The sequence below is a fragment of the Chironomus tepperi genome, unplaced genomic scaffold, assembly GCF_022539635.2.
Source record: "Chironomus tepperi strain 1889 unplaced genomic scaffold, CSIRO-AGI_Ctep_v1 contig_163, whole genome shotgun sequence".
NCBI classification, from domain to species: domain Eukaryota; kingdom Metazoa; phylum Arthropoda; class Insecta; order Diptera; family Chironomidae; genus Chironomus; species Chironomus tepperi.
This window is the reverse complement of record NW_027226285.1, coordinates 1,008,484-1,023,967: the sequence shown is the minus strand read 5'-3', so window position 1 is coordinate 1,023,967 and position 15,484 is coordinate 1,008,484. Positions and strand designations below refer to the sequence as shown.

The window sequence follows — 15,484 nt, the reverse complement described above, 5'->3', positions numbered from 1 at the left end:
TCATTGCCTTTAAGACGTACCATTGTCATTGGATTACCAAATGACTCTTTCAAAATATCCATAACTTGCTTGAGTGTAAATATGTCGAATACATCCTTCACAGCATCAAAAGCATCTCCTGTCAGTGCTCCACGAACGTGTAATTTAATTGTTGGATCATCATATTTACACACTGCACGATATCTGTTGACATCCTGTTCGAATTCAAGCCATTTCATCACGTCTCCATTAAACTCTGTAATTTTTGGCATTGCACGACGAACTGTTGCTAGTTCCTTTTCATTTTGAATACGTTCCTGACAATCAGTAAATCTGGACAGAACTTCTAATGTGCTCGTATCTCCTTGAGAATTATTCACTGATATTTGTGGTGGACGATTTTGATTAACATCCTCAGAATTGCACTTCCAACGTGTTGATTCACTATTTGGCGAATTGACGTTTGCAGCATAAAATGTGCTCATAGAAAAGGAATCACTGGGAGCTGCTGGGTCTGTATTTAAATTAAACGATCGACTTGACTTGTCTGCATTCATTTCCTTACGCAAATTCTGCATTACATTCATCATTGAGTCAAATCTCAATTTTGCTTCGTTCCTTTCCTGCTCAAGAAGTCTCATAAGCTGCTTCCTTTCATTATTTGCCTGCATCAAATCCTTTTGTAAACGTTCAATTTCACTACTGGATGTTGAAAGAGTTTTTTGCTTCACATTCTTACTGGATCTCTCAAATGAGTCCAAATCACACGAATCAAATTCACCATCCGTATCAAACTCATTCTCAATACTTTCAATTGTCGTCTCTCTCATAAATCGCTTTCTTCTTGTAGCCATTGAATTCTTATATCCAGATGCTTTATAATATGTGACAGCTTGTGGATTCATAACATTGTCTCGACATGCCAAACATAACCACGGAACTGCTTCCTCTGCAATTCCTTCTTTACTTAAACCAACACATTGAACATGATAAACTTGATTACATGTAAAGCACAACATCATCGGATTAAACTCATAATTTGCCGTCGATGGCTGTAAATACTCCGCACTTCTTACAGGAAGCTTGCATTGTAATGCACTACACTTGAATTCCGGCTTAATCTTCGTTCCTGGTAGATAATAAGATCGAATTCTAGACATCAAATTGTCTTTTTTATCGACTTCACTAATCCATTCTGGATTCAACTTTCCATCCTTAAAAACTTCCATCACAATAAAATTCCTTGAATATCCACTTCCTTAATATCACTCAAATCCAAAATCCTCTCACACTTCCTAAACTGACTTCAATTCCTCAAATGGAATAGATTGTATGGCTCAAATACCACCGATAACTATTCGCTCAAATACGAATTAGTTAACGCTTAATTGACGTGTTTTCAAATAAACAGCGGTCAATTAATTAACTCAAAGTCAAATGCTCTAACCTCACCAAAGAAAAAAATAGAAAACTAGTTAATTTAACTATTTTCTTACCAAAATTACAGGACAGCTAAATTCACTCAAATGCTCTTAAGTCACTCCACGAAGTACTTCAGCAGCAAAGCTCAATCAACAAAGCTTCCAATAAATTTTTTGAAAAATGTTCGCGAGTAGAAATGACGACGCGGAAACTTTGAAACGCTGAAATAAAATCAACCAAAAAACACCGAAATTCTGCTAATTTCAATATAGATTTATTTCAAGGCGTATCAGCTAACGTTTCACTATTAAAATTATATAAAATAATTAATAAAAGCATTAAAATAAAGCAAAAACTGCTTACAAAAATTTAGTGCGTCTTCTCGCTTTCACGGTTAGTTTCAAGAGGAGTTAAAACTACGAAATTATGCGAGGGGGTTGAAACTTTATAAAATTGAGGTAATTTTCGTACGGATTCATCAAATTGAATTCGAAAAGTACGTTAAACAAGAAAATACGCGACAAGTATAGAAATTAAGTGTGAAACTTAATTAAATTAATAACGCACGATGGTAATCAAATAAATTTATAAAATTAATTCAAAAATGAATTCAACGTTATTGCTCAATCAATAACAACCAATATATTTTCGAAAACAAAGCTAAATCCTTCATGATTCGTCCATCATGTAGATTCTACATCAGATCATTTTGAGTGACTTATTCGTGATTTACGATAGCCAAAAAGTATTTTTTACAAAAAACTTCTTTTGTGAAAATATCCATCCATATGAAAAATGCTAGAAATGCTTGAAACATGAAAGTCATTCCCTTCAATCATCTTCATCACGTTACAAGTTTCTTCAAAAATAGTATTTTGCCCTGCTTTTTCTTTTATAAAAAATTCAGATAAAGATTACAAATAGTTTAAAAATAAAGAAATATTCAAACGCTTCTCCTGACCACACACACCATAAATTCATTCATTTATTTCGAAATTTATGTGTGTCGATTGTGCATTTTTTTTTTGTTTTGTTTTTCTTCTGTTTATATTTTTTGAACACCGGCTTGGTCGCACCCAGCAAATTTATGAGTGAAAGAGTGACTTTTAAATTGAAAATTGTTTTTCGTAGGTCTCGTGAGTTACGAGAGCCATTTAAGATGTTTGTACAATGTCATTGAAATGCAGTTGAAATTTCTTAATGCCATTCGCCCAGCCAAAACAACAGCTGTAAATTATAAAATATAATAAATTGCAATGTTTCTTGATAAAAATCATCAAAACATGCTGAACACATGTCGTTCACAAGAAACCCTCCATACTGACAATTTACTCATATGGAACTGGTCCAGAACTACTTTAATTTATTGATAAATCTTTCAATTTATGAGTTCGTTTAAAAGCAATTAAGTGAAACATTCTTTTTTTGTTTTTGTCTCTGCTTCCTACTCTTCTTTGACTGCTCCCATTCATTCATTCTCGACATGACACTTGTAATCAGTTCTTTAACTCTGTCTTCCCAATTCATGCTATGAGAATCATTCAAGCTATGCGCCAGCACGTGAGAAACATACTTACAAATCGAATCATCATCATTTCCAGATATGGAATTGGTTGACGACCGACCAGACCATTTATGTATTAATTTAAGTGCATAGCTGCCAGATTTTAATAAAATATTATTTCGATTGGACTAATTCATTAAAATTTTGAAGGACAAATTGAATGGAAATTCAGCTCATTTACCTCTTTAATTAATGCATAAACATTAAGGGGCTTGGCAGAAATGAGATAACTCATGTTACACATACATTAAACATTTTAATTAACTCAAAAAATTAGATGAGAAAGTTCATTGACACAGTAAATTTTTGTTTTCGGCGTTCTGGAAGCGATGCAATATGATATGCTTAATATTTATGTACATAGCTGTTATTGCAGTTGCTGCTTGTGTATTTTACATTTTTTCCTCTGAGATAACAGATACCGAAATGCCTTGCAGCACATGAAACGAAGATGTGAAGAAGAAAATTCATCAAATAAATATGAGGAAGACAGAAATAAGAGATCTTGAGATAAGTGAAAAATCTTGAGAATATTTTAAAGTTTGCTCTTTATTGTAGTGCATAATAAAGAGAGAAAAAAAGACAATGGAAAGTTTGTGAGTCCATTAAACAGTTTGATAAATCATATATGAGAATTCATGAATAAATTTTTGGAATATCTTGATCTGCACTTGAGTTTCAAGCATTCGTGGAATTTCTGATCATCTGTTAAGTTTAGAAAATGGACAATCTTGCATATCAAGTGTTAAATTTTTAGAAAGGCTTAACTGAGATGCATTTAAAAGTTCAAAAACCTCAAAATTGCGGATATTCACAAAATGTCAAATCCATTCACCATATTTTGTCAACAACTTCCTAATTAAATTGGTAAGACTGTTAATACTTCCCGCAACAGCTCTATTATCACGTAAAAAATCGTTTATTTGCCAACTTTCAAGCCAGTAGTAGGCAACCTTTTATTTTTCGCAGCACACAATGGTCGTAAGCCTCAACAGAAAGTGCACACGTCAGAGGGTTCATGGTTAGTGTTCTATGACACGCAGGTTGTCCACCGCTGTTTTGCAAATCTACTGAATAAGCAAACAAATTAATTAAAATGAATTAATTTATTGCTAAAATCTTGTCAACAACCCGAAGCTAACGATTATGTTAAAAAAAGTGATTCGCAGTTTGTTTTCTTCTTTTCAGCCTTTTGAATTTGTTTATTTATCTAAAGTCTTTAAATATACGATGAGTGGCGCTCTTCTGTGTGTCAAAGTGAGATAGTGTAAAATAAAATTATGTTATCTCAACTATTTATGATCATTAAATCTTCTTTATCTCAACTCTAATGTGCTGTTTGCGTGTAAATGATAAACATAGCGATTTTAAGTTTTTTTGGCTTGAAATAAGTTGGAAGGATGACAAGACGAATTGTAAATTTTAATATTTGCTAAAATTTATCAGGTTACAAAATTTAAATAAGCTGTGAATATTTTACAGCTTCAAAAATAGCCTTAATTTGAATGATTTCATGAATGGATGTTAGGAGCTATCTCTATTATGATAATTTTATTCAAGATTAGTTTTAAGACCGCAGTAAAAATTAATATTCAAATTGAGATTGTTTTGATATTGCTGAGAATTTAAATTGAATAGTTTTCAGTAAAAATTCTATTCCTGCCCTCACTCAGAAGCACATTATAACTGTTTACAGCAGCCAATCTAAAATAGCACAAGTTGGCTAATCGATCCAAAATCCGGCTCGAAGCTGGCCGAACTCTGAATAGTTGGATTAGGCTTAAATCCGACACCATAACAGAGTCACGCCGACCTAAGTCTGGGTTTTTGGCTGATTAACCGATTTATAATATTCTAGACAAATGTAAGCTTCACAATGTAACTTACGATAAGCTAATTGCCACCATGTATTAAATTCTTTTATTTAATACTGTTTTGAATTCTATAAATTTTTCTTTTTCTTTTCGCGAGTCATATTGAATTACTTTTTCAACCACAAAATGTATAAGATGAAGAAGACCGGACGAGAAACTTGTTTTTTGAGAAAAAAAAAATATCGAACATCTTTTGCAATTCTTTCTTTTACGGTGATTGAGAAATTTTTGAAAACAGCAAATTGAATTAAATGTTTTGAAAATGAGGAAGAATTTTATAAAGTTTTGGCTTTTTCTCTGTATTTTGACGTATTTATTGTCTTATTAAAATTAATTTCTAAGATACTCTTAAATTCTGACGAAATTTATGCAAGAGAAAATCAAGATAAACATGAACAAGCCGGTGTTATTGAAGAGAAAATTGGCAAAATGCACGAAAATCTTTAAATTGTTTTTCGACAATTATTGCCGACAATTTTTCTCATTTTTTAAAGATTTTTCGTTAATTAAAATATTTGGTCTTACATTCATTCGCAAATTATATATGATTGCACATTTATGAGTTTAAAAATAACCGCAAAACATCAAGAAGACTATTGCAATCTTTCACGATCATCAATTCGATTCTTTGAAATTTAAACACCTTTTTGATGATAAAATCAAGGCAATTTGCTTGTGTTCGCATCAAAAAATCAACAGACTGTGAAAAATTAAAAGTAATATGCTCTCATTTCAGCCTTAAGATGTCAGGAGGAAAGCATGAGAAAGCGAGTAAAGATCGTGATTTAATTTCTTAATTTCAATAAAAAAATGTGAAATTCTAGGAATTAAAAAATGTTTTTGGACATAAGATTGTGATGAAACTTTTAATAGTCTGTAAAGCATGACTAGATGTCGAGAATGTGGGTGAAATTTTTTATGACTTTCCAAACTTAATTAAGTCAATGGATCTCAAAATCTGAGACATTTAAGGTAGTTGTCGCTAATTTCATCTCAAAATCTGACAAATTTTCACTCAATTTACAATTGAACCACTTAAATTCGAACAAATGACACATGACAGCAGTGAAAATCTCCCGTGTGTCGTTGACATTTAAACCTGATTTCAATTTCAGATTGCAAAAACTCATTACAATTTCACAAAACGAAAAGAGGCTTTGTCAAAAGGAAAGGAGCACAGAAAATTGCGAATTCAGAAGTCGTCGAATGACAATTCTTGTACAATGTTATTAATCTTTCATAACTGTATCTGTTCCATAAACAGAGAGGCATATGTAGGCGGATATTGAAAGTGCAGGAATGAGATTAATCTCTTTTTACATTTAGCATAGCGATAATGAAATTCACTGGAATAAATTTAAATTTATTTAATATTATAGACACTATAATTATAAATCTGACATGCATTGGCCGATGGATCATACATCTGATGTATGTATTATGGCAGGCAGTGCAAGCAATAATTAGAGAGTGAGAAGATTATTTATTTAATTAAATTATGTTGTCTATTAATATTATAGACTAGGTGTAACGCAGGGCTGACTTTAAAGAAATAATAGCACAATATATCTTGATGTTAATCAGGTATAAGAGAAACAACTGCGACGACAAGACCATTATGAGCGCGAAATTAAAAATTGAGCTGTTGGCATTTAAGCTGAACCATTAGACATGCATGGCATATGCAATTTATTTTTATTTAAATTCTATACGACATTAATCAATAAAATAAAATACTTAAAAATTCATATTAAAGTATAAAATTAGTCAGAAACAAAGTTTAATGGTTTAACCTGACACATATCATATAATTTAAAATTCACAGTATAAGATCGAAAATGAAAATGAAACTTAATACCAGTTTATGATCTTTATCTTCTTTGTACCCACTTTGAGTCTACAAATAGGAAACAAATTTCTTTTCAATATTATAACATGGTTAAGTTGGTCTTAAAGTAAGCTATGAATACCTAATTGGAGTATAATTGATTTAGATAGATAAGTGTTGTTATTTATTACGAAATAGCATGAATTTAATGTGGTTGTGATCAACTGCATGATATACTTCAGCCTGTATCTTGAATATAGAGTTACAGTGTATGTGAATTTGATGTATTTCCTTTTACAATTCATATGGTTGAATGTTTTAAAGAATTTCTGCATGCTAAGCCTGTTTATTAAAAACAATCTCAAATCCTGCCCCCAGCATGCAAAGATCGTGCTCTCAAGTAACGCTAACGAGCATCCTCAACTAATTTATATAAGTATAGCAAGCTCTTTGCCTGTTAGGGTACATTGCAAAAAATCTCCAAAAAAGGAACTCCTCGAATTTGATTAAATTCTATTCAGCATAAAACGCAGCAACTCAAAACATCTCCGGCCTGTCTACTTGTTATTCAAACTCTAAATCATCAAATTCATCATATGACCGCAAGTAATAACTCACATCTGGTTCGCATTTAAATCTCTTCCCTCTTTTTTTGTACATGTATATCTTAAATGGACTATGACTTTCATCAAAGCTGCATACTTTATTGCACAATTAGAATAATAACATAAAATTTGTTTCTTAACACTCTTTTTTTGATGTTTATGTAGATGTCTATAAAATCTGACCTGAATAGCATTATCAACTGAATTTACTTTTTTACTGCATATGTAAATATGTGTGCATCTCTTGATTATGCTCATAAATTGATACATTGTTGATTCCAGGGGATTTGGAATTGCGTTTTTAGATATAAAGAGGCTATTGATCAGCTTTGAGTAGCCACCATGGACTATAACCTCAAGTGACTTGTTCATATTTCACATGTCAAAGAATGCCAAACAGTGACCAAAACAGTGCAGAAAATCGGATATCGAACAAGAATCTCTAACAAAAATCATGAATAAAACAAGCTATGTTTGCACTGCCAGACGTATGTTTTCCATAATGATGAATAAAAGAGCAATTCTGAATATCATTAAGAGAGAGATTTTTTGTTTTTTAATTCTTTATGTGGAAATAAAAGGAAAAAAAAACTCGTTTATTCCTACGCATGCAATTCTCTCCGATACACAACTTTACAGACGGTTCGTAAAATGTTGTGTATTTATTCGATGTCATAACACCATCATCTGTAGTAAAGCGAATAAGTTAGTAAAAAAAAAGAAGAAGATCAAGAATTTTTTTATTGCGTTTAGCATATGGAATTATTTAGCGCCAAAAATACACACAAGCAAGGCGAGGCTATTTTTAATTCAATAAATAAATTAACATGAACAAAAGATCATGGTAATTTTTGTGTCATTAGCATTTAAGAACGAAATAATGTGGGATCGTTTGCAGATGATGTGCAGTATTTGGTAGAGCTCGTAGTCGATTCAACTCTGCAAGCTTCGAGCCCTGATTTGAGATTCTGAGTCTCAAATTGGGTTCAAAAACTCAATTTCTTAATGAACATCATTTATGAACAACCCCGACTTAATTATCACTTTTATATAAGTGTGCTATAAATTATTTGTCCAAACACGACGAAATTTTTCAAATTGACAAGCTTCATATGGCAAATTTGGCAAGGAATTTAAATTCCCTAACCAAAAATAAACAATCAGCATGAGACAAGAGAATCCACTCATACCTTTTCCCTATTTATACACTTTTTATGGCTGTAAATTATCTGATTCGATCTCGTTTTAGGAATTTTTTTCACATTTGATCTTTTCCACCTTTAAGCTTCGCATCTTTTACTGCCTTTTCATATTCAAATCGCCTTACGATTCTTAAGTATTTCGATTTTGTGCTGCTGATTTGACAATTCTCTTCTGCGAAAAACACAAAAAGCGCGCAGAATATATTATGAAGAATATTTCACAAATCATTGATAATGATCAGTGCCGAAAATGGAACGTGACGGTGAATGATGTGCTACTCGATATTTATGTGACTGTTCTTTAAGCACAAAAGGTTGTTTTGCGAATTTTGTGAAATTTTTAAAATTCAACACAGCAGTGGAATTGAGAATAAATACTGATTAATGTGATGTTTCCAGTCACATTTTGGCATATAAGGTGTTAAGTTAAACTTTATGCAGATATGTTCTGAAAGAACAAGAAAAAAGCTAATTGACAATTTTAATATTCTTTTAATAGACATCTTTTATGTCTAATCGAAGCTTCCATTATGATTTATTACCTAAATCCCGATAAAATCATGTGTAGGTGCTCGAATAGAAACACAAAATATTATTTTTAGCTTGAAACATTCGCATGTCAATTTCATTGAAAAAAATCGAATCGAAACAGAATTGAATTAAATTTATCAAAAATTATTTAATGTCAGAAAGCCCAAAAAAAAGATTTACAAAAAAATTAATTCAGTAGAAATTTATCAATATTTAATTTGGAAATCGTATCTTTGGTCAATGACATTTGGAGTTGGATGAAAGAATCCACACACATAACTTTTTGATTAATGAACTTGAAAAATTATCTGATGAAAAAGTATTTAAGAGGATTTTGATGAGCTGGTGATTAATTAATGCTTGCTATAATTATTATTCGTATTTAAATGAGTTTGATGGTTTATTGGGCATAACTGTATGGAAATAGAAATGACCAGGCTAAATATAGCAATTATTATAAATTCTAATATTTTTGATTCAATGGAATGTTATTGCCAATTTATGGAAAATATACTGGTTTCAAAAATTCTATCACGTTTTTTGCGATAAAAATTAATTTTCACGACATTTATGCTGAAAAGAGTTTTGCAAGAATGTCGATGCTTATCAGTTTTTCAATATTAAGTTTGCCAAATCACGACGTTAATGGCAAACGATAGAAATTATGAAACTATCTATTAAAATTAATTACACAATAGTAAAGGAAGTATTTTACAGAATATCAAATAGGATGTAATAAGTACTTTAGTAATTTTAGGCATTCTTTGGCTTACAAATCTTAATTACAAAGAGCATCCCCGGAATATCACAAATTGGTTAATCGATCCAAAATCTAAAAACAACCCTGAGCTACTCTGAATACAGGCCAGATTTGTTTGAATAACCGATTTGTGCTATTCGGGTTCATACTGGTTTGGCTATCTAAAATCTTAAAATTTTCTCAAAAAGTCATGGTGAACAGCGAAAAAATGCAGAACCACTCATTGAAAATACCTCCACAAGACTCAAAAATTCAAGCATTATCGCATTCTTTTCATTCTTAATTCTATTGAATTCTTGATACAGAACCTTAGGTTATCAAAAGTCATTAAGCGACTCTTAATTATGCAAAAATATAAATCATTATGATTCATAATCACCAATGTCTTATTTATTATCAAAAATTACGTGCAACAAATTGCAACTTCTCTTCAATTTAAATAAATCAGGTCATAAAGTTGTAGATTGCTTGTTTACATCATTACCGCGAAATCCGATAACATCATGCATGTCCATCCTTTGAAATTATGTTCATTTATCCACATAAACACTTTTTTCCATAATGAATAAATCATTGTGATTTTATGTGAAAAATAGCTATTCAGCATCAAGGTAGTAAAAGTGAACATACATTAAATAATAAAAATATGAGAAATTCCGAGGAGTGCAAAGCATGCAAAATGAAAATGTGCAAATAAAGGCGAAGCTAATACAAATGTAATTAACAGTTTACCTTCATTCTGAATCTCCATGACGGGCTCTATTTCATCTTTAAAAATTTGTTGAATTATTGTACAGTGTAAATTGTTAAGTATTATGATTAGTATAATATGCCAAATGAGTATGTGTGGTTAGAATATGTGATAAAATATAATGAGTATATTGTCATTTAGAATAAGAATTGTTCATTTATATCCATTGATTGCGTGTAAAAAAGAGAGAAAAAAAGGAGAGAAAAATAAGAATATTTTAAATACTAATTAAAGTTTTTTGTGCAAAAACATTTACAATAATGTTAAGGAACACAAAAGATTTTCGTTTAATTCATGTCTCTGAATAACAAGTATAAATCTTGTTCCTTACTCTGTTTCACAATAATTAAGAAAATATTTATAAATCGTATGTAATTTGTAAGTGTTTTATTGGACTTTTTATGGAGTTTACCTCTAAAATCTTGGACATAAATATTTTTTAATTTGCGGTGCGTAATTAAATTAATGGATTTTTGTAATCTTCACGACTTGAGTCATTAATAAGAGACATTATTTGCATTTAAAGATGCTTACTTTAAGAGTCTCTTCCATGTAAGAATCACAGCACATATCTGTTAAATGTGTTGATAAATATTCCTCCATTGACTCTTAATTTGCTTACTTATTCACTTTACACAAATTTACATCTCTTATTAATTAATAGAAAATTAACTTTTAATTAACATCTAATTAAATTTTAACTTATGAAAATAATTGAAACTGGCAGAATTGTAAATTGTCTGTACCATCATAAAACACATCCAGAGGCACTTTATAAAAAAAACACACAGACATGAATTAAAACAGACATTTTTGATTATTTACAAAGTTTTATCGTGAGATATTCAATTAAAAACAAAATTTCGACTGAACCGAAAATTGTTTACGTCCAAACAGAAGCTGTCAGTTAGATTCTTGAGATATTAATGCCTTAAGGTCATAAATTACTACCCAAAAAATCTTCCTAAATCAATGAGAAACTTTTTCAATATCACGCAAACCGAGCCCTTCATCATGAATCACGATCAAGTCGAAGATTAAATTCTGCGTAAAAATGAAGAAGAAAAATCAATTTTTCCCTTTTTGTGGATTACTTAATTCCCTCTCTACACATAATAACTCATCTCAAAAAAAGAAATAAACTGAATTAGCCTTGTAAAATTGAAATCATACTGTGATGATTGACGTATTACAATCGTATACAAAGTTGATCATCATTTTGTTGGTTTTTGGTGTGCAGCTGGGATTGAATGAAATTTCTGATTTTCTTGGCTTTTAAGTATATTTGAAAGAGTTTGGATTCGACTCGGATTTTGTATGAAAAAGTCTACTCGTTTGGGTTTAATGGGGAAGAAATTGAATCATCTTAGTCTCCTTTAACTCCCATTCCACTAGTAAATGATATCAGCAATAACTACCTAATCAATAAATTGCAATTAGAGCAGAATTTAATGTCTTTAATACAATGCTAACCATTAGAAGAAAACCCATAAAAACTAATTAATAAAATTTTATATCAAAACTCCATTAAACCTACTTAAATGTCATTAAACTGACTCATTCCAAAAGAAATTCATTATTATTCTCAACAATTTGTCGAAAAATAGAAACAACAATGTTGCAAAATTATAAATGAACGACTTGTATTTATTTATTTTTATAAGCGCCACATTTTCTTTTACTTTGACTCAACCACGTTCATTGAGAAAAAGAAAGAAGAAATCATCATTTATATTTTTGTATCCCCATACACTTTAATTTGAGATTTTTTTTATTTTTTTCTAGACAGATTTGTATCACAATCATTTCACATGTGATTGCATAAGTCAGATTGAAAATGATCTCATTTTATCAAAAATAAGAAACAATATTTTTGTAGAGTTTAGAGCAGTGTTGTCCAAGCTTTTGATGGTCAGGCTTCACCTTGGTGGTAAGCCATGACCAAAACCGACGACGGCATGTGATTCATGACTTGCCCAAAAGTTTCGGCGAAACACTAGTGTGTCGCGGCGCAACAAGTTGAACAACACTGATTTTTAGACTCATTGAGATCGAACTTGTTGATTACGGAAGCAAATTTAGCAGAAAATAAGAACTTCTCAATGATCTTGAACTAGTTTTCATTATAGAAATAAAAAAATTCGGATTTTTTCAAAATCTCGTCAAATTCTGACTTGTACGAGACGTAAAATAACAGAATGACGCTACACTTATGTCAATATTAGACAGTTATTATCACCTTAAATGTTTCTTCTTTCATCTGTTATAGATATTGTTCAAAAAATTTACATATTTAGTATTTCTCACACCTTCGAAGTGATTCTATGAAAAGAAATAAACAGCAACGAAATTTTGCCGGTAGAAAAACAAGACTCTTAAGTAATTCCACCTTCAATTGTGCGAATTATAGTGCGGGAATTTTTTTAAAAATAGAATTAATTTGGAATTTAAACTCACCTTCATTTATGTAGCCAGTCTCCATATTGCTGTAATTTTTCATCTCAATTTGCACAGAAAAATTTTTAATTCTTCTTTTATTTTAACACAAAAAAGTTCTTTTTTTGTTGCTTTGTTTCGATTTTTAATTTCACTTTTTAACTTATTCACATAATTCACTTCCTTTCTTTTCCTTTTTGCTATATTGTATAGAGAGACTGGAAAGAAACAAAAGAACAAAAAGAACAAAATTTAAATTGATGCCTTGAGGATTGTATTTTTTGGAAACAAGGGAAGTTGACTTATTGATCGAGTTGTTGTATTTAATGTTTCATGGCATTTCATTTTAGCATTGAATGACGACAAGTGTGTAGCGAGACTTAGTTTGGACCAGAGCTCGAAGTCGGGTCGACCTGAGTCAGTTTTCTATAAAAACTTCTAGTCGACTTCACGCTCTGAATTGGACAATACTGCTTCATTCAGATACTGAATGTCTAAAACCACAAATCACATCCTACAACCATTTCCAATCAATAAGTCAACATCCTTTGTTTTCCAAAAATTCTATTTTGGAGTCAGACATTTCTACTCTCTCAGTGCAAAACAGAATTTGCTTTGTTGCCACTTGCTAGAGTACTCTGATCTCACAATTTTCAAGACCGGGAAGAAAAAGAAAAAAAAATTAAGCATAACAAAAAACCCACAGACGATCATGAGGAGATACTATTAATGATGTGCTAATTTATATGGAAATTATTTGGTGTAAATACATCTTTTGTTACTAAGACTTGAGAAAAATATATTTTGAGTGAGCAAGTGTCGAGTTTTCCTGGTTGTACAGAAATTATATAATAATTTTGGGTGGGAACTTAGTCATTTTTGATTTGTTATCTACGTGATAGGCAACAACTTAAATTAATTGAATAAGCAATTAAGAAGATGAATTCAAAAGCCAGTAACAGGTCTGGGAACATAATTCCACCATGTACCGCTTTTCGCATCCAATAAATCATTATATTTCATTTTTAGCACAAATTTTCAAGGTCATAGCCAATGCCGCGCAAAACAAATTTTCATGCGAAATAAAACCATAAAAAAAATAAAAAATTTGCTCATTTTCATTTCTTTTTATAAAACACTAGCACGTTATCATAATCGTAAACAAAAACACACCGCTGAGGAATAAATTTAGCTCTTTATTGCCGGGAAAGTAAAATTCTTAATCAGCATTCAGCATGAATATTGCAATTTTTCTTGCTAATTTACGTTGACTTTGCATGAACACATCCAATAAGACTATTTTTATTGATTGTATAGAAAACCTGGCGCCATGTGATGTTATTTCTTCTTATATCGTAAAAAAAAGTTTCCTATGTACAGGCAGAAACAAAGCACAAAACGTGTCAAGTATATGATTTAATGACGATAACGAAAAACCACACAGAAAAAAAAAATTATTTTATTTTAAGTGTGAAAAATAATACGATTATTTATCTACGACAGTGGTGGGCAACCTGTGTGTCATGAACCGAATACCGTCGAGGCTCACAAACAGGGTGTGTCGTGGCATAAAGAAGGTTGCATACCACTGATTTACGATGCGTGAAAATTGTGCGTAGATTTAACTCTTTTTTACGAAGATAATTCATCAAGTTCCTATCAGCTGTGCACAAAATATCAAAAAAAGGTCCGAGATTGATCGATTATAATTACATGATCAATTTGGATATTTTTAGAAATCTATGAAAGAGTGAGGAAAAATCTTTTATTAGAAGTGAAGGTCGAAGTGAGTTTATATTTAGAAGTTAATTTGATTAGGCATACATTAGGGTTTGAACAGCGTAATTTGATTAGAAATTGTTGAAATTACAATATTTGTTCGCGAAATTCTTCATGACAAATCTCATTTGGAAGAGGCATTAATCACGTCCACAAGCCAAAACAAAATGATTCACACTTATTCGATCATCGCTACAATTTCCCTCTTTATTTTTATATATCTTTGAATCTAAAAATTGTTACGTAATTGAAATTATTTTAAAAATTTCTCATAAAATTTATCGATTTTCACATAAATTCAAATGGTCAACAACTTTTATTTAGAGCCATAGCTCAACTCCCACAGAATGACACAATTTTTTTATTTCATGTGGATTAAAAATCGATTGTTCTATTTACTGACGACTAAGACATTATTAAACCATATGGAAAAATAATTACCGGAAGCTTGCAACAAAGAATATCATTTTTTGCTTGACTATGAATGCAATATATCATAGTCAGTTGGCTTCTTTTTGCCTTCCGCTTCTATTATCATGATAAAGTAGTAGATTAGAAATTGAAAGTAGCTTATTAAGTAAGAGGTCATTTGGGAATGATGTTCTGCGGAAATTTGAATATGATGATCATATGATCTAATTTTATGGTCTGTTTCTCGAGTGTACTCTAGAGTATTATCTTGCCAAAGCATATAATAGAAAATATGAATTTAGAAAACTCTAGAAAACCAGCTCTAGCGACTGGGATACTTTT

The 15,484-nt window shown here is 30.9% G+C and overlaps 1 protein-coding gene across 1 annotated transcript in view; it reads right to left on the bottom strand.

The window, feature by feature from the left end:
• The window catches only part of LOC139088556 (aminopeptidase N), a 33,725-nt gene that overhangs the window by 15,323 nt on the left and 2,918 nt on the right, over positions 1–15,484 (bottom strand). Inside the window, exon 2 of the mRNA XM_070637825.1 lies at positions 12,974–13,170. Coding sequence (XP_070493926.1) covers positions 12,974–13,016 — 43 coding nt within the window. The 5' untranslated portion in view covers positions 13,017–13,170. The remainder of the gene's footprint in view (positions 1–12,973; positions 13,171–15,484) is intronic.